At 53.9% G+C, this 23,964-nt stretch overlaps 1 protein-coding gene across 1 annotated transcript; it reads left to right on the top strand.

The window, feature by feature from the left end:
- WNT6 (Wnt family member 6) lies at positions 10,752–23,939 on the top strand. The gene is made up of 4 exons (XM_018059324.1): positions 10,752–11,053; positions 20,695–20,915; positions 21,143–21,477; positions 23,081–23,939. Exons 1-4 carry the CDS (start codon positions 10,974–10,976, stop codon positions 23,540–23,542), a joined length of 1,098 nt encoding a protein of 365 aa, XP_017914813.1. The 5' UTR covers positions 10,752–10,973; the 3' UTR covers positions 23,543–23,939.

Genomic DNA, 23,964 nt, shown 5'->3' with positions numbered 1-23,964 from the left:
TCAGACTCATCTCCATTGAGTTGGTGATGCCATCCAGCCACCTCATCCTCTGTCATCCCCTTCTCTTCCTGCCCTCAATCTTTCCCAGCATCAGGGCTTTTTCCAATGAGTCAACTCTTTCCATGAGGTGGCCAAAGTATTGGAGTTTCAGCTTCAGCATCATTCCTTCCAAAGAAATCCCAGGGCTGATCTCCTTTAGAATTGACTGGTTGGATCTCCTTGCAGTCCAGGGGACTCTCAAGAGTCTTCTCCAACACCACAGTTCAAAAGCATCAATTCTTCAGCTCTCAACTTTCTTTATCGTCCAACTCTCACATCCATCCATGACTCCTGGAAAAACCATAGCCTTGACTAGACGGACATTTGTTGGCAAAGTAATGTCTCTGCTTTTTAATACACCTCAATACTCCCATCAGAGTGTGGATGGACTTAATGATGCCCTAGGCATAGCCTGTGCTTCCCCAAACTTCATCATTCATAGCTTCCTTCATGGATTTTGCATGTCCACGAGTCACTCAGATTATAATTTACTTAATATGTTTCTTTAAAATGTCTCATTTTAAACTTCAAAGTCTGAGGGAATGAATCGCTTTTCCCTGGGTGATGACTCATAGATGGATCTGGTTCCCTCGGAATTGTCTTTGAGCCCTTGCTGTCTGCATTTAGTGCAAGAAGACTTGATCCCACCCAGAATTCCTCCCTTTAAAAACAAAATAAAAACCATTACTTGCTGGAAAGGGTGTGGAGAGAAGGGAATCTTCCTACACCGTTGGTGGGAATGTAAATTGGTATAGCCACTATGAAGAACAATATGGAGGTTCCTTAAAAAATTAAAAATAGAGCTACCATATGACCCTGCAATCCCACTCCTGGGCATTTATCTGGAGAAAAACGTGATCTGAAGGATACGTGCACCCCAACATTCATTGTGGGACTGTTTACAATAGCCAAGACATAGAAGCAACCGAATGAAGCAACTTAGCAGCAGCAGCAGACATCTATTGACAGAGGAATGGATAAAGAAGATGAGGTACATATCTATTAATACAGGTATTTACCTGGTGGTCCAGTGGCTAAGACTCTAAGCTCCCAATGCAGGGGGCCCAGGTTTGATCCCTGGTAAGGGAACTAGATCCCACATGCTGCAACACAACAACAAAAAAGATTCTGCATGCCTCACCTGAGACCTGGCATAGCCAAATAAATAAGGAAATAAATAAATATGTTAATACAAGGGAATGTTACTCGGCCATTTAAAATAATGAAATAATACCATTTGCAGCAACATTGATGGACCTAGAGAGTGTCACACTAAGTCAGATGGAAAGGGAGAAATATCGAATGACATCACTTATATGCGGAATCTAAAAAGAAATGATACAGATGAACTTACAAAATAGGAAACGACTCACAGACTTAGAAAATGAACTTATGGTTGCTGGGGGAAAGGGATAGTTAGGGACTTTGGGAAGGTCATAGACACATTGCTATATCTAAAATGAATAACCAACAAGGACCTACTACATACATGGAACTCTGCTCAGTGTTATGTGCCAGCCTGGACAGGAGAGGGGTTGCAGGGGAGAATGCTCCTGCTGCTGCTACTAAGTCGCGTCAGTTGTGTCTGACTCTGTGCAACCCCATGGACTGTAGCCTACCAGGCTCCTCTGTCCCTGGGATTCTGGCCCCAGGCAAGAGTACTGGAGTGGGTTGCCATTGCCTTCTCCAGGGGGGAGAATGGATACATGTATATGTATAGCTGAGTCCCTTTGCTGTTCACCTGAAACTACCACAACACTGTTAATTGACTATCAGTTCAGTTCAGTTGCTCAGTTTTCTCCAACTCTTTGTGATCTATGAACTGCAGCATGACAGGCTTCCCTGTCCTTCACCATCTTCTGGAGTTTGCTCAAACTCATGCCCATCAAGTTGGTGATGCCATCCAACCATCTCATCCTCTGTTGCCCCCTTCTCCTCCTGCCTTCGATCTTTCCCAGTAGCAGGGTCTTTTCCAATGAGTTGGCTCTTCACATCAGGTGGTCAAAGTATGGGAGCTTCAGCTCCAATGAATATTCAAAGTTTATTCCCTTTAGGATTGACTGGCTTGATCTCCTTGCAATCCAAGGGACTCTCAGGAGTTTTTTCCAACACTACAGTTCCGAAGCATTAAGTCTTCAGTGCTCAGCCTTCTTTATGGTCCAACTACTTGTAAGATTTAAAAATCCTCCCCTGATCCTTATTGCTGCTCTCGCTGTTTCCACTGCATAGTCTTTTTAAAAACTTGTTTATTTGTTTTCCGCCGCGTTGGATCTTCATTGCTACTGGGGCTTTCTCTAGTTGCAGTGAACAGGGGCTGCTCTTCTCTGCCACGCATGGTCGTCTCATTTCTTGGCTTCTCTTGTTGCGGAGCGTGGGCTCTGGGCATATGGGCCCAGTCGCTGGGCTTGTGGGCTCTAAAGCAGGGGCTCAGTAGTTGTGGAACATGGGCTTAGTTGTTCCATCGCATTAGGTATCTTCCAAACCAGGGATAGAATTTGTATCCCTTGCATTGCAAGATGGACTCCTAACCACTGGACCACCAGGGAAGTCCTGCATAGTCTTTATTATAAAAATAATAATTTGGGTGCTCTTTTGGTCACTTGGCATTATTTTATAGGAACTGTTTTTTGTTTCAATACAGTGAATGTATTTGTCATTGTAATGCCTGCACAATATTCTACTGAATGATCAGATCATACTTGGTTTAACTAAATCCTATTACTGGCTAAGTACTGCATAAACTTCTAGATCTTCACCAACATAGAAAAACATATTTATAATTACATTTGTATGCATAGAGTAAGTTCTTTTTTTTTCCTGTTACGTAGCTTACACTGCGTATCACCCCAGAGGTAAAATCATGCAAAGCATATGAGTGATCAGTTTTGTCAGCATGCCCTCTGGAAAGCATGGTCAAATTCATAGTGCCACAAGCAATATGCAAGGGTTTTCTTGGTCAGTTTTGAATTTAGAAATACCTTCTAAAATTTTGTTACTTGCTTAGCAAATTGATGTTCTTGGTTCTAATATTTTTTAAATTTGCAGTTCTGTTATGGTGACCTTGCAGAAAGTATTCTCTTAAGGCCTAGGGACCAGTGTCCCATCTTGCCAAGAGATGGCGCTGTGACTCTGTGCTTAGGCTTCCTGAGACAGCCTAAGCAGCCTGTTAGCGGTGGGGTGTGTGTGTATGTGTGTGTACCAGGAGAGGGGATATCAAGAAATCCTCTGATTTTCCCCACTGGAACCCCAGTTTCACACTTGAGGTCCGAAAGACCTGGTTTGGGTGAGGAGGTAACACCCGCCCCCTGCTGAATCTGCTTTGCCCCCTCTAGTAGTGTATCTACCACCCTCGTTCCACTGCCTGACATAGACCTGTTCAGGCACTAAGTCCTGTCTGACTCTTTGCCACCCCATGGCCTTCAGCACGCCAGGCTTCCCTGTCCTACACCATCTCCCAGAGTTAGCTCAGACTCCTGTCCATTGAGTCGGTGATGCCATCCAACCATCTCATCCTCTGTGGCCTCCTTCTCCTGCTTTCAATCTTTCTCAGCATGAGAATCTTTTCCAGTGAGTCAGCTCTTCACAACAGGTAGCCAAGGTATTGGAGCTTCAGCATCAGCATCAGTCCTTCCAATGAATATTCAGGGTTAATTTCCTTTAGGACTGACTGGTGTGACCTCCTTGCAATCCAAGGGACTCTCAAGAGTCTTCTCCAGCACCACACTTTGAAAGCATCAATTCTTTGGTGTTCAGCCTTCTTTATTGTCCAACTCTCACATCTGTACTGGAAAAACCATAACTTGGACTACATGGACCTTTTGTAAGCAAAGTGATGTCTCTGCTTTTTAATATGCTGTCTAGGAGCAAGCATCTTCTTTTTTTAGTGTCTTCTAATTTCATGGCTGAAGTGACCATCCACAGTGATTTTGGAGCCCAAGAAATAAAGTCTGTCACTGTTTCCATCTTTTCCCCATCTACTTGCCATGAAATGATGGGACTGGAGACATAGATCACACCTTCTCAAAAACTCACAAGCAAGTGGAGGACAAAATCAACTTGAAATGCTGTACTTCCTATAAAACAGCTTCCAAGTGCTCTGAGGGATTGGGAATTGGAAAGATTGTCTCCAACTACAGGGTGGGATCTTGGCGGACGTGGGGGCTGAGCTGGGTCAGCTGGGACAAGAGGCAGGTGAGAAGAGCATGGAGGGGAGGAGGTAGGGGCCAGAGGTGGGGGCCTGACCAAGAACCACTGTGAGTCTGGAGCTCTGGTGGAGACTAACAGGCAGATGAGGTTGGGGAGATCCCAAGAGAGCCCAATGGTAGTGTGGCCTGAATGCCACGCCAAGAAGCATGGACTTGGTTTTGTAAGAGGTATGCTCATGAAAGTGTCACAGCAATAAAATGGTCAGGTTTATCCTTGTGCTCTGGCAAAATAGCCTGAGATCTAACTGATTCAGTGGTTTTCCTAAGCGTGTTCTGTGGATACATCAAGGGCCACAGCCCTCCAGGCTCCTCTGTCCCTGGGATTTCCCAAGCAAGAATACTGGAGTGGGTTGCCATTTCCTTCTTCACAGGATCTTCCTGACCCAAGGATCCAACCAGTGTCTCCTGAACTGGCAGGCAGACTCTTTATCACTGAGCCACCTCAGCTTCTGGGAAAGCGTGATGCTTTTGCCCCCTCCTGCCTCTGTGACCTGCCTCAGTCTCCTTTGCAGCCTCTTCCCCTTCATCCAGCCATGAAACACGACTTCACAAAGGCTGCTCTCACTCCGCACTCTCCTCTGGGCTCAGCTTAATTACACCCGACCTCAGGATGTCTCAGGCCTCCCCTCTGAGCTCCAGACCCATATATCCAATTGCCTCTTTGACAGTTCCTTCTGAATGTTTTCAAAGCATCTTCAATTCATGACTCAAACTCTCCCACTCAGGTTCGCCAAACGCTAGTCCTCTTCCGGCATTCATCGCCTGAGTGGACATCCCACCATTCATTCTGTTGTGGGACCAGTTAAATATCTCAGAGGCACCACCCTTGCCCCCTTCTTCTTCCTCATCCCATTTCCAACCTCTCCACAAGTCCATTGACTCTACTTCCTCCACAGCAGTCAGCACTGGCGGCTTCTTTCCTCACCTCTGTGTGGTCCACGCAGGTGGAAGTTGCAGAGGCTTTCCTGGACCACTTAGGGCCACTGCGGAATCTCCTAACTGATCTTCTTGCATGCGCTTTGGCTCCTCTCCAACCCCCTCTTTTCAAAATGGAGAGCTGATAGTGTTACCCACTGTCCCAGTGAAATCTCCACTGCTTCCCATTGCTTAAAAACATTTTTTTATTAAGATGATACAGAAAAGAGTATAGACCCAATGTACAAATGAAACACTCTTGAAACCAGCTGCCATGAAAGGAGGCAGAACTTGGCTACCATCCCACTCCATGTGCCACCTTCTCTCACCCCCAGAGAAACCACTAACCTGACTTTTATGGTAAGCATCCAAAGATGCTTCTTTGTGATCCAAGCCTGCATCCCGAAATGTTAGAGTTCCCAAAATATTTGGCTGGTTTTTAAAATTTATGTCTGTTAGTTCTCTTTTAATCTAGCAGTTCCCCCCTATCTTTTATGCTCCCTTCTTCACATGTATTTAAAAGAATTGCCATTGGTTTTAAAGTAAGAAAAAACTTCCCTTCCATTCCTGTAAGGTTTTGCTTGGTCTGATCAGCCCCTGCTCCTGTCCCTCCAGCCTCTTTCCCACCAGGTTGCTTTCTACTCTCTTGTCAGTTTCAAGCCAACCTTGAGTGGATGTTCCCCACCCCCACCCTGGTGCCTTCTTCATATCCCTGCAGGGCTTTTTCACAGCTGCTCCCCTGGCCAGAAATGCTCTTCCCTCCCTTGTAGCTCCCAGTTAATTCTGACTTATTTTTGTATCTCACTTGGGGGGTTCCCCCCTCTGAGAGGCCTTCTCCACCTTCCCTGACTTGATCAACCCTCTGCCTGAGCCTCTCACAGTGGTCTCTCTTCTCTGAAGCACAGGTCAGAGTTGTGATTTTTCCATTTGTTTGTGAGATGATATGATTAAAAACCATCGGCTCCATGAAAGTGAGGATTATGTTTGCTTTTGCTCACCATTGTCTTTCCACTATTTAGCTGGGTGCCTGGCACATCGGTGGAGAAGGAAATGGCAACCCACTCTGGTATTCTTGCCTGGGAAATCCCATGGACAGAGGAGCCTGGTGGGCTACAGTCCATGGGATCATAAAGAGTTGGACATGACTGAGCAACTAAATAACAACAACAACTGGCACATAGTGTGTGATCTATAAAAAAAATTGCTGACTGTTATCCAGGGAGAGAGAGCCAGCAGACACCAACGCGGTTAGGAGGGAGTCTGGGTCTGGGTGGAGGAGATCTGATTCCCTGAGAGGTGAGGGCTGAAGCAGTGAGGATAGGCGGTGTGACCGGGGAAGGAGTGATAGTGTGAGAAGAGGATGGGGACTTGTCTCCAGAACCACAGAGGCCATGCCAGGGATCTTCTGCCTACCCCATGGCCTCTAATGCTGGAGCCAGGCCTGGACGGGGATGTCTGGGGAGGCTCCTGGGCCCAACCACTCCTCCTTGGGGCCACTTGGGCTGAGCTAAGTGGAAACAAATGTTCCCTGGCTTCCCACCAGCCTAGTCCTGGTGGGCGAGCAGCAATCCCTCCCTCTCAGCCTCTGTTCCCCCTCCCCCTGTCCCACCCTCCCACCCCACCGAGTTCTTTCTCCCTTTGACTGATGGAGTGATGCGAAGGCTGGAGCACGGATAGGGTTGAGAGATGTGGAAGATACAAGGCAGGTGGGTTCTATGGGGAACTAGGGCCTGGGGTGGGGGTTCCCTTGGACAAAGGCCCAGAGGCAATCTCAGGGGACACTTGACCTAGACTGGCTAAAGCTGGGAACCAGGCGTTTGAGTTCCCACTCTGGGCTGGAAAGGCACATTCTCATGACTTCAGGTGGGCTGGAAAAAGTTGGACTAGCATCTGGGATTCAGAAAGGACAGCAGTTCCTCCTTTCGTCTTTTTCCTTCTCTCCATCTCTCTAGAGGGCTGGCCTTTCCTCTCTCTCTCTTTTGGGACCCAGAGACCCAGGACCCTGAGGAATTCTCAAGTCCCATCACCACCCTAAAAGAATTAGAGTCAGGTCTCATTGCTGCAGAAGGAGGAAGGGAGGATGGTGGGGAGGGAGCGAGAGGGAGAAAGAGGCAATTGGGAGGGGAAGGGTCACAGGCCCAAATTCCTGGGCTCCTGCAGCTTGAGTCATTCTGAGAAACAAAGAAACAGAGAAAATGATTTAGAGACAGATACAAACAGAGACTGAATTATGGAGATGGAAAATACGTGAAAAGACACACAGAAAGACAGTGAGAGAGAGAGAGAATCCGACAGAGGGCTCCGCTTTCCCCTGCAGCGAATCTGATGTTATCTATCCCCAGCTGCCTCTCTCCCCCTCCACAGTCCCCACTTTTGCCCCTCCTTCCTCTCCAACCCCATAGCCAGACAACCTTGTTTCTCCTTCCCCGCCTCTCTTTTGGACAAGCCTAGACCTAAGGTGGAGGGATGGGGGAAGAGGTGGAAGGGGCCTGGAGGACAGAGAGAAAGAGAGCAGAGTGGCACTCCATCCATGCTACAGAGGTGGTGTGTGTGTGCATGTGTGTGTGCCTGATCTCCAGGAAAGCCAGCATGTGTCTCAGTCTGAGCCAGCCCACCTGTGTGGCCAGCCCTACCTGTGGATGAACGTTACCAGCATCATCTAGGAGAGGGGAGGCCTCCTGTGGTTTCTGCGGGGCTGTCTGGAAACCTATGCCCAGCTGTGGGTGTGTGTGAGCGCGCATGCATGTGTATGCGTCTTGATCTGTCTTTGTGTGCCTCTGTTTCCACCTCCTAGTTTCCCAGCCCTTCTCCGTGGAGGGTCTTCCAAGGTGATAGTGATGGCTTGAAGCCTCAGGAACATCTGAACTCATCTCTGTGAAGGTTTGAGGGCTTCAGGAGTGAAGTCATGGCTCTCAATCTGCCCAGATGCCAGCCAACTCCTAGATGGGGGTGCAGAGAAGGCAGAAAGCAGTGACCAGAGGCAAGGTTGCCCTTGGAACAGAGGCCTTGAGAATTGAGGCTTCAGGAGACCTGCCCATCACCGACTGCAGCCCACCCCTCCCTGCCCCAGTGCTTCCATAGGCACTAGTGGGCCAGCTGTTTCTGGAATGGGATTCTGGGGTGCTTGAGTCAGGGGAAGGATGAGGACTTGGGAAATCCAGGGGTGGCCAAATATTCTACAAGGTCTGGCCAGAGAGAGTACTGCAGGAGGGTGGGGCGTTCTGTGTGTGTTTGTAGGAAAGGTGGGGGGTGGGGGCAGAAAGGCCGCCTGCGGGGGAGAAGGCTTCTTGGCAAACGCCCCAGTTTCCTGAGCTGATCCCTGCTCCCTGCCACTGCTCCCAATTCTGTTGTTTCAATAACATCATTTTTATCCACCCCACAGAGAGACCGTGTCTTAGGAGGGGGGAGGTGAGGGGCAGGGCTAGGGCATGAGGGGGTGGTAGTGGAGAGAGGCTGAGGTCTGGAGGGAGCAGGGACCAGATTTGGGGCGCTCCCTCCTCAGGCAGAAGCAGGGCGGTCCCAGAGCCCTGGTCCCCTGATGACAAAGACAAATACATTAAAATTCTTGCCTCGGAGAAGAATGCAGGATCAGGAGAGCATTTCATAATCTGTAATAACAGTAGCAGGGTGGGGGTGGGGGGGGCAGAGGGTTCGGAACCCAGGCAATAGTTCCCAGGGGATTGGTCATTGGCCACCTGCAGCCTCTAGGGACCTACCCCCACCCCCAGCCAGAGCCCTCCAGCCGCCTGTTCAGCACCATCTGGCCTGAGTGTGGGCCCAACCTCTGCTGCATTGTTGAGTGTGCAGGGTCCGGAGTTGGCACTGCCCTACAGAAACAGCAACTGGGTCCAAAATTAAGAGGTGCAGAGGCTGTGCCTGGCATCTGGTTGCTATTAAAGGCTAAAATGGGAGGGGCTGCACTTGGGCCACGCCCCCTACCTCTCTCAGCCACTAGCCCCCGTCTCTAGAGCACTCCAGCACCCTCACCAGAACTCTCAGTCCCCAGGACAAGGGGTTAGACTGATTGAACCCGGACACCGCGGCCCTAGGGTGGGGGTCCCAGCAAACCCAGGGGCTTCCCTGTGTGCCTAGGCCAACGTTTCTCCATTTCTTTTCTCTTCTCCACTTGCTCATCCTTCCTTTCTCAGATCTGCCTCCTCCCCTGGGACCTGCATCTGTGGTTTTTTCTTACACCCCCAGTCCATCCTGATCCACTTTTCCCTACACTCAGAATCGTGGCTTCTCTCTGCTCACCAGGTTGTTTCTCTCTCTTATCTCTCTTGGCAGTGGCCCTACTCCCCAAGTTCAGGTGCTCCCCACTGCCCCCCCACACAGACACACTCCAGAAGACCGGGAGCTTCCTCTAGAGCCTGAAGTTTCTGCCACGTGGGCTTGAGGTCCTCCGTCGTTCTCTCCAGCCAGGAGCACCCGTACAGCTTGATGACTCCTCTGGATAGAGGTGGAAGGGAGACTGGCCCTTGCCATGGAATGTCCTGCACCACCTGTCCCTCTGCACCCCCGGGGCACACGGGGCGGGAGCGGGGAGCAGGGACTACAGCTCCCTGCCAGCGCTCTTGGCGTGATGAATGGAGCTGTCCTTCCTCCCCACGGGGGCCTTTGATCTCCCCTCGTGGGGAGGGGGCCAGGGGCATCAAAGACATTTTTGTGGCATTAGAGAATCAGATAAAATGCCATCTCACCTGAAGCTGCCCTCCCACCCGTTCCAGCCCCGGCCAAGTTGGGGGAGCAGCGATGAGGCAGGGACCCTCGGACCCACGAGGCCCGGCTACAGCGAGTCCTGACCCTTCTCTCTGCAACCTCCACTCTGTCGCTCGCTTGCACGTGCGAGCGCTTGATCGCAGGCCATAAAGAGGTTCCTCTCTCTTGCTGTCTAATCTGCCCTCCCGCACCTCCTCCCCTGAGTGCCGGTCTGATGAGGCGGGGGCTGGGGAGCAGAGTGGAGGCCCATCGCTTCCTCCAGTGCTCAAAAAGGCTGAAAAAGGGGGCTTGTGGCGCGGAGGCGGGGTCCGGTCAGAGGTGACCCCCTCCGGAGTCTGCCCATCCAGCCACCGAGTTCGACACCCCTCCCCGGAGCACCCAGCGCCGGGGGCCGACTGCGTCTCCCGGCCCCCGCTCCAGCATCCCACTCCGCACCGCCCCCCAACCCAAACTCCCTCATTCCTGGGAAGTTTTCTCTCTTTACAGTCAACAAACCTGTCAAACGTCTCCCTTCCAGCCCGTCCCCCATTCCTTCGCTCCTCTTCCTTCCCCCAGCTTACCCTTCTCCACCCTGCTTCCCCGCCCCTCCTTGCCCCCGACTCCGAGAGGCGGCGGGGGGCTCCCAGGCCTTGAGAGAGGCGAGGTGAGGGGGCGAGCCAGGCGGATCCCCCAGCCACGAGCGTGTTCGGGCCCCGCCCTCCGCCGAGCTCCGCGCCCGCCGCCCCGGGGCGCTCGGCTCCCTCCCGAGAGTCCCGCCGCCTGACTGTCGCAACTGCCACCCCCACGGCCCCCCTGCCCCCCGCCCCCGCCCCGGCCCCGCTCCCCTCCCACCCCCGCCCCCGGCTCTGATTTCTTCTCCCGAGCGAGCTCGGCAGGAGACACAGGCTCTGGCTGCCCCGTCCGCTCTCCGCCTCCGCCGCGCCCTCCTCGCCCAGGATGGGCCCCCCCGCCGCCGCCGCCGCCGCCGCCGCCACCGCCGGAGCCATCGCCTCCCGGCCGCCGCCGCGCTCGCCCTGAAGCCCGGGCCCCCGCGCGTAGCGGCTGGCCCCTCAGCCTCGCGCCCTGCCCGCACCCGCCGGCCCTAAAGCTGTCACGATGCAGCCGCCCGCGCCCTCCCGCCTGGGGCTGCTCCTGCTGCTGCTCCTGTGTCCGGCGCACGTCGGCGGACTGTGGTGGTGAGTGCTGCGTCTGGCAGCTCCCGCGGGGCCCCTGGAGCTCGGACGTGGGGACCTCGGGGCCGAAGGTGGGGCTCCGGATCGCGTTCCCGCCGCCTCCCAGCTCTACCTGTGCGTGGAGCCCAGCCCCTAGGCAGCTGGAGACGCGAGGGGGAGGTGCGTGCCGCTCCTGCCGACCTCCTCTAGGGGCATTTCTGTACTGCCACTTAGACGTGCCCACACACCCCTCCCGTCCCCCTCCCTACATTCTACTGTATTTCCTCCTTCTGTGTCCCACCCCCACCGCAGGTTACGCGCTCAACCCAGGTCACCGAAGAATCAGCTTATAGGTAGGAAAGAGATACCGGGAGATGGGGGCAAGATCTGTAGTCTGAGATACGAATGAATAAAAGAGTGTGTGTTGAGACGGCTTTGGATTTAGGGGAGAGAGGCTGACTTTGGGGGAAAGAGAAGAACAAGGTGGGAAACCACTGGCAGGGAGAGTCAAGTAGCTGCCTCTTCCGCCCCCACTTTGCCCACAAACCCATCAGCTGCTCTCTGGGCTCCTTCAGAATGGGTGGTAGAGGCGGGAAAGGAAGCGTAAAGGGGAAAACTGAGTCAGAACCTTCGCTTTCTCTACTTTCTCCTCCCCGAGCAAAGAGGAGGAAAGGCAGAAAAGGGACCCAAGCTCCTGGCCCTTCCAGATGTAGAGGTCATGGATGAAAAAATGTGCTGCTGGGAATCGTGGAGGGTCCTGGTGGAAGGGAGCAAGGCCTGGCCAGCCAAGGGATGGGGTCGAGTTCCCAGACTGCCCTAGCTAGAGCAGACACATAGGCAGCTGAGGTTGCGAGAACTTGGAGTCTTGCGGGATGCATAGAGGCTGGGGAGGTGGGTGCCCGGCCGGGACCGCTCAGCGATCCGGATCCCTTAGACCTTTTTTTTTCCCCTTCTCAGTCTTGGGAGCAGCGAGGACCCGCCCGGAATAGTTGTGTTTAGAGAGGAGGGACTTCAAGGATACCGCTGGTACATTAGCCAATCCTAACAAGTAAAAACCTTGTCTATTTGCATACAGCCATGTCATTGGCTGGATTCTCTACCCTCCACTCCTCTCCCACCCGCGGATTTGGAAGAAGGGGTGGGGCAGGCAGTTCCCTCTTTTCTAGGAAGATAGCTGGATGCCCACACAGGGAGCTGCTGGCCACGATCCCACTTCCATGATGTAGGAGAGAAGTCCCTTAGGGTGTCAGTGAGGGGGCCAAGCCAGGGCGACCTAAGTCCCGGCCAGGGAACATGCGTCCTTGGATCCTGACTTAGAATAATGCAGTAGCAGCTTTGAAATAAAGAGAACTGCGATCTAATCTCCCCCCACTGTCAAGCCTATGACCTTGGGCAAGTCACTTCTCCCTGCTCCCCGATGTCTCAACTGTAAGATAGGGAGTCAGTCCTCCTACCTGGAAGGCTTGATAGAAGGATTGGGTGGGATGACCTACAACATAATCTGACGTTGGGAGGTGCTCCTAAATGTAAGTCCTCTCCTCCACACCCCAGGTTCTGGCCAGAATCTCCAAGGGTGAAAGGGGGATCAATTTAAATTAAAATCTAGGGTCTCTAGCAAAATTTTGCAAAGGGATCTCTATCTCTTATTCCCCATACACACCTGTCCTAACTTTGCCCTTTCTCAAAGTATGGAGACAGGTTTCTCCCTGAGGGCTGTTGCCTTCCTTCCCCACCCCACTCCACCCCCTACTATTTGTCCCAATTTTAACATCCTTCCACTTAAAAATACCACTTCCTCCATGACGCTGCCTCTCTGTCTTCCCTCTCTTGCCTTCTCTATGCTCTCGCTGCACTCCATGCATTCGACACTGTACCCAGTTAGGCATTTCACTGACTGCCCTCTCCTCTTGGGTCCCCTTTCCCCGCTCCTCCCAGGAGCCTTTGCCTTTAGGGCCCTGGAGATTAAAGGTGCTGGGGACAGCTGTATGGAGTTCTGCTGGGGTTTGTGTTCATGGTGGCTCCTTCATCTGGGAGGGGCTGCTGGGTGGGAGCCACGCCAGAGGAAGAGAGACCTCATCCCTTGGAGATTGACCCTGAAGCTGAAAAGGAGGGAGTGGGGGAGGAGGGGAGGAGGGCAGGTGTGGAAGAACACAGAGGCCTTCATGGCCACAGCTGCAGGGCAAGCCGGGTGAAGAGTGAGGAGTTGGAGTGATAAGGTGTCTGGCAGCTGGCTCACTCAGATACTTTGGAGAGGCTGTCCCCACCCCTGGGGCTTCACCTGAAGCAAGAGCTTCTTCAGGCAAGAAACATCCAGGCTGCTCCCTGATGTCTAGAACTGGTTGGCTGGTTCTTTTCTTCCTGCTTCTCAGAGAACACTGACCAGGCCGGAGCTCCAGCGGTGAACAGGAAAGCAGCTGGCCTCACAGCAGCCCATTGCAGCCCATTGCATTCCATGCTGTCATTCTAGCAGCAGCCAGGCTGGGAAGACATAGTTCCCCGGGAACTCTGAGTGACCGGACTGTCCTGGTTAGGAAAGGAGGGCCCTGGAGGGGCGTGGCCCAGGCCTCAGGCTCACGGACCTGGCTCTAGGTCCCCCAGAAGTTTCCCCTTCCAATTTCTTCCCTCTTGCCCGCTTCTTTCCCTCCGGCCCCCTTCTCTAGTGCTTTCTAAACTCTGTCTCTGACCTCTGTCTGTCTCTTTCTCATCTGTAACCATATCTTTGTGAATCACAGAATCCCAGATTCCAGGACATTGGCCAGGCTCTCCTGAGGTCATCTTGTCCAGCTTACTGCCTCCAGGCTATCCAGCTTATGCTCTGGCCCTGACAGATTCTGTCCTGGTCATCAGCTCCCAGCCCTCCCATCCTGCTCTCTGCCCCTTCTCATCCTCCTCCAGGAAGTTCTTCTCAATATCTGGCCCATCTTTATTTATACCTTCAATCAGTGGATGTAGAAAATAGCTCACTCTCACAGAATAGCCAAATCAATCTCCCTTCTTCTCCTTTCCTCTTTCCATTTGATATTTTCTGTGAAAGAAACTAACCCTTCCGTTGTTCCACTAGGAAAAGCACCACTTGGTCTCACTCCCTTCCCCCATCTCATCTTTCCTATGGAAACAGGAGCCAGGGACTGGTCAGCTCTGGCCTCTCAGGGAGGCAGGGAAAGGACCCAGGCCTCTTCCTGACACCCAGGCTTTCCAGTTGTGACTTCCACCACCCCCTTCCCATCCTCTCTTTCGCTAAGGCCCCTGACCCTTCATGGTCAGTCTTGTTGCTGGCTCCCACAAGCTTAAGATAGGGTGCCTGGTGGGGGTAGGGTGGTCATCCAGGCCTCCCCTCCCAGCCCTCCCCACCCCTCGCCTTGGCAGCTTCCCCTGGAGGGAGACAATGGGGCTGTGAGCAGAAAAGGGCAGGGGCAAAAGGAGGCTGGCTTGGTCCAGGCCAGAGCATGCCCTGAGCCCACCAGAGTCCTGGCACCGTGACATTTCCCGGGGGGTGCAGTCCCCTCCTGCCCCGTTCTCATCGGAAGCCAGGAGTTGGGTGGGAGCAGGAGTTGGTGGGGGAAGTCAGAGGGAGGCTTGATCATCAGGGCCCAGCCAGGGGGATTCCAGAATGTGTACTTCGATGAAGAAATGCAGCGGTGGAGGGGATGAGGCGGCGGGATGGGGGGAGGTTGGGGGGTGCGGGCAGCTGGGCTGCAGTCAGGCTGGCGGTAGGGCACCCAGCCAGCCAGAGCAGGAGGTGCTCAGAGGAACACAGAAGCCTGTCCCCTGGGAGTGGGGAGAGCGCCCTCTAGCCTGCACCCTCCTTCCTGCCAGGGGCAGGGTGGGGCGAGGCCCTGGGTGCTTCCCCTGGACTGCCTGAGCAGGAGCACAGGGAGGGAAAGGTCGCTGGACAAGTGCCTCACCCACTTTCCACCTGGTCTCTTTGCCTGTTTCCTCCAGCTTGAAGCCCTCGGCTTGATCCAGAAATTAGATCTAGAAAGGACCTTACAGATCATCTGGCCCAATCTTCTCACTCTCAGTGAGAGAAGTCTAGCAAAGTTCAGGGACAGGAGGTGACTTGCCCAAGGCCACCCAGAATGCAAGTAGCTGAGGGCTGGGGACCAGCAGTCCACCTCCTGCTAAGTACTGTGTCCTGGTGTGCAGTAGGGGTAGGGGTGAGGAAAGGGGTACAGGCCCCTGCACAGGCTCCTTCTGCTTCCCGTCCTCCCCTTCTCACAGTGCTTCCCCACCTCTGTATGGGAGAGCAGATGGCACAGGACAGGCTCTCTGCAGGATATCCAGTGGATGGTCATTGTGTCCAGGCCTCTGACCAGCAGCAAGCCATCTTGTGTGGGGAAGTCATTCAGGGCAGGGAAAGCCCCTGCAAGGGGAGAGGTGTGAGGCGGTGGGAAGGACAGAACCTAGGACTGGGCAGAAAGAACCCAGTTGGGCCAGGGTTGGGGAGCCAGGGAATGGGGTGGCTGGTGGGCAGCGGGGAGGTAGGGGTTAATGGAGCTGGGGCATTACTGACTTTGATGTGGTGGTTGGGGTGGGGGTAGGGACTGGGGGAGGGGGAACAGTAATTACTGAGTTAGACAGAGCAGGACAGGACAGGCGGGCCGGGCACAGGCCCGGGCCCAGCCTCCTCGGCAGCCCAGCTGTCAGGCAACATTTTTCTACCCCTTCTCCACCACCCACCTCCCCCACCCCTGTGCAGCCCCCACCCACAGCCCCAGGGCTCAGGGCTCCCTCTGCTGGCTCTTGGGAGCTGAGGGTCAGACTAAGGAGTACCCAGAATGAGTGTGGGGAACTAGTGGGGATCTGGCTGTGAGACCCTTTAGAGGAGCAGGCCTCAGAACCTCTTGGTCTCAAGAATCCACCCAGGAGCACTGGCTGGAGAAGGGAGGGAGGGGTGGGGTGATCTTGGAGGGTGCTCCTGGTCCATGGTTTAGACTGGCAGGTGAGGAGGAGATACTGGGATCCAGGCTAAGGAGAATTGGAGCAAAGCATGTTCTCAGGAATTCACACATGCTGCCTGATTGCCATGCACTGTGCAGGCCCAGGAGATGATTAAGAGTGTGAATGGGAAGTCACCTGTGGAAGGCCACTCTCTGGACAGGCTCTTTTCATCATGTAACCTGACAAGTAGGCAGGTATTATTATTTATTTCCACTTTACAGTTGAGGACACTGAGTTCAGAAGGTTAAGTTTCCTCATCCATTCAACAAAGGCTTGCAACAAAGGCCAACCTCCCCGGCTAGGGGCTTGCTAACATCGTGGAACCAGCAAAGGGCAGAGCCCAGATCCAAACCCAAGTCCGATGGATTCTCAAGGCCCTGAGTTGTGTTCTGCTAATGACATTATACTTCTCCCTGAGATCTTTGTCTGGAATGAGTTTATATCTAATTGCAAAGATAAGATAAGAAGATGTGACTAAATAATTATGCCACCGGCCAGGATGACAAACAACAGCCACCCCCCAACCATGAGTGACACCAGGAGTGAGGCAGGTGGGGGAGGTCAGTGAGGTCTGGGGCCCACCAGAGGCTCCTTAGAGCAGGTGGGATCTGAGGCAAGTTTGGAGAGATGCTGTGTGAGATTTGGATGACTTAGAAGTGAGGAGGGGGCGGGGTTGTCTCTGAGTCTGGAAACTTAGCGGTATGATCTGGGATGGATGCAGAGTCAGCCAACCCTGATCAGACTAAGGACCATGTGGAGGACAGTATGCAAGAGCCCCTGAGGTATCAGAAGCCCTCAGGGCGGGAGAGCTGTTCCCTCCAGTCCCTTTGGTTTTTAAAATATTCGCCTAAATTTCTTGCAATGGGGATTCCCCCATTGAGTGGCCAGGGTCAGTCCTCTATCTTGCTTGCCTGTACAATAAGGGTGAAATGGGTGGAAGTGGACTAGAAAATTTTCCACCCTCTGAATCCAGGCATGGAAAGGTAAGTTAGGCCAGAAACCCAGGCCTCCAAGGCTTAGATTCACAGATGCTGCCAATAGGAACTGGCTGCCCCCGGATGCCACCCCATTTGGCTACCTATTCCACCAACTGAGGTCCCTGGGAAGGAGATCTTGGCACAGGAGGCCAAGCCAGCTAGAATGGCCAAACCCAGGCTTGTTCCTTCTTGTCTATGTACTGATTTCTTTTAGGGGTAGCTTTGTTTTTTCTATGCCCAGGAGTGGCTATTTGTTTAGGATCTCAGATCATACATATTATATATTTCCTACCACTACTGTGCTCCAACCACCAGCCCCAGCCCAACACGCAGATGCTTCCAGACAGGCACCTCTTCCCTAGGCTGATCTCAGGCCAATGCGAACTCAGAGGCCCCCAAAGCAGAGTTCAGTCCCTAAGCAAGCAGAAGGGAAGGAAGGAGGGCAAAGGAAGAGGGGCGTTGGGGGAGATATTTTGTGATTCAGTTAAAGATGGTGTTAAAGTTAGAGAGGCTATTCGAGTCTGTCTTGCCAACTCCTTATCTTCCTGATGCCCAGAGAGGGAACTGACTTGCTCAGCATAGCTCAGCTCACCCAGAGTGGACAGGCCTGGTGTTTTGCCCAACGCTTCCCTGCCAGTCCCCTTCTGGAGTTTCCTTTCCTGTGACTTGAAGATGGGAGTGAGGACAGGAGGGCAGGGAGCAAGCTGGTCCCTTGGGATTCTAGCTGCTACTATTGCCCATCCCTCCTCCTGACCGGCTTGTAAACAAGTCTAGTTCCCAGGCAGCCAGCCAGCCTGAGGAGCCAGACCCAGACCAGAAACTGACTCCAGGGCAGCCCCTCAACCCTGTGGAGGGCCAGCCCCAACTCCTGGGGGGCTCTGCCTGTCGTGCTCCTCCTGATTCCTCTCCTATCTCAAGCTTCTGGGAAAAAGACAAGGTCAAGAGGTTCTTTCCCTTTCTCGCCTGCACACCCCACCCTCTCCTACTTCCCCAGAGCAGGAGGAGGGAGAGAAGCGGGATGGGACAGAGTAACCTTGGGAAGATAAGGCCAGTCAGCCTTGGGAAAGTAGGGAGTTAGCAGAGGGCAGGATTGGGGAGGGGAGACTGGGGAACTTGGCAGCTTGGGGGTGGAGTGGGGAAGACGAATTTGCAGAGTCCCAGGCTCCCAGGTTGAGTTCTCAAGATGCAGGTGGCAGAAGAGGAGCTGGATGCCTGTGTGGAGGCCTGTTTCCCTGCCTCTAAATCCAGCTGGGGAGAAAATGTTTCTGGAAGCTAATTAGGAGTCATGAAGCCACATGTGGACAGGGTTCAAGTGAGGACCTTCTCCTTAGATGGCTCCTTCATTCATTCAAAAACATGTATTAGATGGTATTCATTGGAGAAGCATAGTAATCGTTTACAATATGCAAATTTTCATAATAAAAATTGGAGGGGAAATACAAATTAAGCAGCTAAAACTCTGCCATGGGAAATGAAAATAGTCCTAACTCTCAAGGTGTTCCATAGTCTTATTTACCAACCTTGTACAACCATACTGGAAGTTGCCCCCAATTATTTTTGTAATAAATGAGATAAGTAGAAGGGGGATGAATAGATTGATAGAAATAAAGATAGATAGATAGAGACTGATCAACTTGTACAGCCAGGGGTTTTCCTACCCTTGGCCCACTTGCCCCTGCCCCATCTATTACTCCTCTAGAGATGCGAAAGGGTTGGGGCTGGACCTTCCCAGGTACAGTGGGAATGCAGCGACGGCAAGTCCTAAGCATGGAGGCAGGCAGGTTTGGATTATGAGAGTCTCTCCCCTGAGGAGAGAACTTTGGTTCCTGGACTACTGGGGTAGGGGTGATGACACTGACTGGGCAGGGTGGTGATGGGGGTGGGGTGGAGTGTGGTAGGACACTTTACAGGATTGAGGACTGAGCTCAAGGATTGAGTTTACACATCTTCCTGCAATCATGTCTTCAAGCATCTCACTCCTTAGTGAGAGAAGTTCTACCTTAAGACCTAAATTCCTCCTGCTGCTATTTAAGCCCATTACATCTCATTGTTGTGGGCCCAGAACATGCCTGGGCAGCCCGCACTTGCGGAGCAAATGGGGACAGTGGAGTGGATGTGCACTAAAGCTAAGCTGAAAAGTAGGCCACCTTGACCTTTGGCACATATCTACCAACATTTTCCTCCACATTTTCTTTCTCGTGACGTCTCTTCTCCCCACCCAAAATCTTATTCCACCCTCTGCTAAAGGCTTTTGAGTGGTTTCAAATTACCATCAGCCTAAATGCTCTACCTACTTATTCCTACCAGACAGAGATCTCAGCTAAGTGCTCAAATAAGAGCATTCCAATTAAAGTAGTCCCCTCCAGGTGTGAATACCCAGCCAAGTGAATCTTCAGGAGTCTGATGTATAGCAACTAAAAGGAACTGCTAGCCTTGGATGAAACAAAGGCTGAGAGTGGAGGGATTTCTGAAAGTGTGTGGAACTCCCAGTAAGGTCTTTACCCACCAAGCCAAGGAGTATCCCCTCCCCAATCAGTTATGTTATCTGCCCTGCAACCCCCACCCCATTCACTGATCTTGGCTTGCTGCCATCTTGCTCTGGAAAAGTCACAGACCCTAGAGCAGGAGAAGGGTCAGTGTCATCTACTTTACAACACTGCTTCAGGGACTCAGTCCCCAGTGCCTTCCTCCTGCTCAGGGAAACAGGGAGATATCGGGGGTGGGGGTGGGGGTGGGGGTGGGGGTGGAATCTGACAGAAGGAGAAATCTGGGCTAGAGAGGGGGTGTGACTTTCCTCAAAGGCACCCTTTCCTGACCGCTCTAACGTACCGTGGCTTGCTGTATTGCTGGGATTGCCCTACCTTTCTCGCATCGGGGCTAATCAGCTAACACAAGACCAGCTTGTGGTCCGCTAAGACCAGATCCTTTTCTGACACTGTCTACTCTTCTTTATATTTCTTTATGATATGTACCTTCTTTTGTTTGACAGCTTACTTTCTTTTTCCTAATTGCATTTATTTGTTATTTTTATTTTTGGCTGTGCTGGGTCTTCATTACTCTGTGAGGGCTTTCTCTAGTTGCAGAAAGTGGGGGCTATTCTCTAGATGTAGTGTGCCTAGCTTCTCATCGCAGTGGCTCCTCTTGTTGCAGAGCAGAGGTTCTAGGGTATGAGAGCTTCAGTAGTTGCAGCACATGGGCTCAGTAATTGTTGCACACTGGCTTAGGTGCTCGGAGGCACGTGGGATCTTCCAGGACCAGAGATCGAACTAGTGTCCTCTGCATTGCAAGGCTGATTCTTAACCACTGGACCACAGGGAAGCCCCATGATGGCTTGCTTGATCTCCCTTCCGTTAATGTCCTCTTCCTTTCCCTTTTGGGTTAGGCCTGGTGAATTTTAACCTTGGTCTACCTGGTGCCAGATGCCTTCACCTTGAGTCAAAATCCTGTAAGGATTTATCAATGAAGGTGTACACAGAAGGATAATACTAACTCTTCACTCTATAGCAATTTCAGTCTAGAATCTAGCTCAGAGGGGACAGACAGACAGACACACACACACACACACACACACACACACGCACGGAATAGTAAGAGAACCAGGTGGGACAATCTTTGTCTCAATTGAGGGTGCTGGTGGAGCAAGAGGCATGTCACAGCTCCCGGCTATTAGCTGGGCGGGGCTGGTCTCCCGCCCCTCCCCCAAGTTTTTCCAGTTACAACCATGGTCTGCTGTTCTTTACTTCCCAGGGCCGTGGGCAGCCCTTTGGTCATGGACCCTACCAGCATCTGCAGGAAGGCCCGGCGGCTCGCAGGGCGGCAGGCTGAGTTGTGCCAGGCCGAGCCAGAAGTGGTGGCAGAGCTAGCGCGGGGCGCCCGGCTGGGGGTTCGGGAATGCCAGTTCCAGTTCCGCTTCCGACGCTGGAACTGCTCCAGCCATAGCAAGGCCTTCGGGCGCATCCTGCAACAGGGTCAGTGTGGGGAGGACCCCAGGAGGGGGCTGTTGTCTCGCCGTTGGGGGAGTCAGAGGAGAGGGTGGGGGTGGGGGGGGGTCCACGAAGCCCCACTCCCCCCACGGGTCAAAGGACACGGCCCCATCACGTCTCCCAGCCCCACGCCACGCTGCCTCGCGCCCACCGCAGCGCCCCAGAACCCAGCCCGGATCTTGCTGTCTGACCGCCCCTCCCCACCTCCGCAGACATCCGGGAGACGGCCTTCGTGTTCGCTATAACGGCGGCGGGTGCCAGCCATGCGGTCACACAGGCCTGCTCCATGGGCGAGCTGCTGCAGTGCGGCTGCCAGGCGCCCCGAGGCCGGGCCCCACCCCGGCCCCCCGGCCTGCCAGGCACCCCAGGGCCCCCCGGCCCCGCGGGGTCCCCCGACGGCAGCGCCGCCTGGGAGTGGGGGGGCTGCGGCGACGACGTGGACTTCGGGGACGAGAAGTCGAGGCTCTTCATGGACGCGCAGCACAAACGGGGACGTGGAGACATCCGTATGTTGGTGCAACTTCATAACAACGAGGCGGGCCGGCTGGTGAGTGGGAACAGGCACCTATAAGGGCGCGCGTGTGTGTGTGTGTGTGTGTGTGTGTGTGTAAATGTGGGAGTGTGGGTGAGTTTGAAAGGATGTGGAGACTGGTATATAAGGAGGAGTGAGTTTGTGGAAGGGGTGAGTGGGGTACACAGTGTAGGAGTTTGTTAATGTGTGGGAGGCCACTTGAGAAGATTGGCTGGCGGTGTGGTTGGGCCAGTGGGAGGCAAGGTGGCTGACCTAGAAGAGGGCGTCACTTGGGGGGGCCTGGGAGGGCTAGGGGCTAATGGCCCAGTGGGCAGGGTAGGGAGGGGACACCCAGGGAAGAGGACCCAAGGCCTCTGGGACCTCAGGTAGGGAGGACATACTTCTAAGACAGGACGAGTAGGGCAAAGCTTGGGTGGCTAGAGGCTGCCAGGGCAGGGGCTGAGGAGGGAGACCAAGGCAAAGGATGACAGAAAGGACAGAAGCCCAGTAAAGGTATGGGGTCTGGAAGTTGGGGAGCTGGGAGAAATGAGGGAGGCTCCAGGGACAATGGTCTTGGAAAGGAGAGAAGGACGAGGAGTGGATCCTGATGGTAGGAGGGGTCAGGCAGAGGCCAGGAAAACTGTGACAGTCTAGGCACTTGTCAACTGGCTGCCTGGCAACCCCAGACCAGTCCCTGCCCAGAGCCCTGGCAGCCTCTCCCCTTCCCTCTATGATGAGGAGGGCCTCAGGAGCTCCTGTTTAGGGACAAGAAGCAGTATGAGTCAGATGTTCCTGGGGGGTGTGGAGGGGAAAGAGAAGGGGCCTAGGAGGGGGCCCATAGACTTCAAGACTGTAGATAAGGTTGGCCCCTGGACTCTGAGCTTCCGGAAATGATCTTCCTGGGGCATCTGACCCCATAAATCTCTAGCAGGCTTGTGAGTTTTCCATTCCAGCTTCAGACATAAATGGTAAATAAAGGGCAGGACTCCTGGGTTTCAGTTGTCAGTAGGGCATTCATAGGGGCCCTCCTGCACCCTATGCCTCAGTTCTAGCTTGTGCCAGGGAACCCCCACATCCTATGTCTTGTAGGGTTCTGGCCTGAGGCATTGGGCAGGGGAGGGATGAGGGGACTCCGAGAGGAATGTCCAGACAGGCCCACATACCTGTCGGAAAGGGTTGGGGAGGGGTGGCGGAGACAGAGCCCAGGCAGCCTGCTCTGCCTGGGGCCCTGAGAGCAGGAATGAGAAGGCTGGCTGGCAAGAGGAATCCGTGCGACAGCTGCCACCTTTACCCCCTCCCTCCAGGGAGAATCTCACTCTTGCTGTCCATTCCGCTTTCTCCCCCATTCCTTGGCTTTGGATCCTGGAATCTCTACACTGCATACTGTCCCCCACTCCCCACTGCTCCCACTTCTCCACCATTCTTCCTCCTCCTCCTCTCCCGGGTGTCGGGCCCGTGATTTCATCCTTCCCATTTTGCGCGATCTCGCTTTTTTATGGTTTTTTTTTTTTTTTGATCTGCTCTTTGCTGTCTTCCATTCACCACTCTCCCCTATCTTATTTTCTGTCGGTCCTCTGGGCCTTTCTGCGTCCCACCTCCCGGATCTGTTCCCATCCGCCTGCTCTTATGCTCCCCGCAGGCCGTGCGGAGCCACACGCGGACCGAATGCAAGTGCCACGGCCTGTCCGGCTCGTGCGCGCTGCGCACCTGCTGGCAGAAGCTGCCCCCGTTCCGCGAGGTGGGCGCGCGGCTGCTCGAGCGGTTCCACGGCGCCTCGCGTGTCATGGGCACCAACGATGGCAAGGCTCTGCTGCCCGCCGTCCGCACGCTCAAGCCGCCGGGCCGCGCTGACCTGCTCTATGCCGCCGACTCGCCCGACTTCTGCGCCCCCAACCGGCGCACGGGTTCGCCGGGCACCCGCGGCCGCGCCTGCAACAGCAGCGCCCCGGACCTCAGCGGCTGCGACCTGCTGTGCTGCGGCCGCGGGCACCGTCAAGAGAGTGTGCTTCTCGAGGAGAACTGCCTGTGCCGCTTCCACTGGTGCTGCGTGGTGCAGTGCCACCGCTGCCGCGTGCGCAAGGAGCTCAGCCTTTGCCTTTGACCCGCCGCGGCACCGGGAACTGCGCGCGGAGCCGCCTCTCGGCACCTGCGGGACCTCTGGGCGCCAGCAGAGGGCGCTGCCTCGGCCCGGCTTCCCCCTGAGAAAGTCCATCTTCCAGGCCTCGGGGAAACTGCGAGGCGGTGGGGCTTGAGACTTATGCCATTTCATCAAGGCCCAGGGCACTGAAGGAGCCACCCGACAGGGGCTCCCGGGGACTTCATGAGGAGACCATATAGAGCCTCTCTCTCCTCGGCCCCCAGATGGAAACCAAAGAGCCAGTTTCTAGGCCTCTGGATGTGGGGCTCCTCAGAACTACTGGCCATGGGGTGGGTGGGTGTGTTTTGTATCAATAAAGATATTTAAACCAATAGGGTATATCAATAAAGATATTTAAACCGAGGGCCAGAGTTTGGGAGGGGGGC

Source organism: Capra hircus, chromosome 2 (assembly GCF_001704415.2).
Source record: "Capra hircus breed San Clemente chromosome 2, ASM170441v1, whole genome shotgun sequence".
Lineage (NCBI taxonomy): Eukaryota > Metazoa > Chordata > Mammalia > Artiodactyla > Bovidae > Capra > Capra hircus.
The sequence above is the reverse complement of the archived record's forward strand: the minus strand, read 5'-3'. Positions and strand labels throughout refer to the sequence as shown.

Bases quoted from the DNA above. Each gene is read 5' to 3' on its own strand.
- WNT6 (XM_018059324.1), top strand. From the start codon at position 10,974: ATGCAGCCGCCCGCGCCCTCCCGCCTGGGGCTGCTCCTGCTGCTGCTC. The intron at 20,916-21,142 runs GTCAGTGTGGGG...CCACCTCCGCAG, and splicing joins CGGGCGCATCCTGCAACAGG to ACATCCGGGAGACGGCCTTC. The intron at 21,478-23,080 runs GTGAGTGGGAAC...TGCTCCCCGCAG, and splicing joins ACAACGAGGCGGGCCGGCTG to GCCGTGCGGAGCCACACGCG.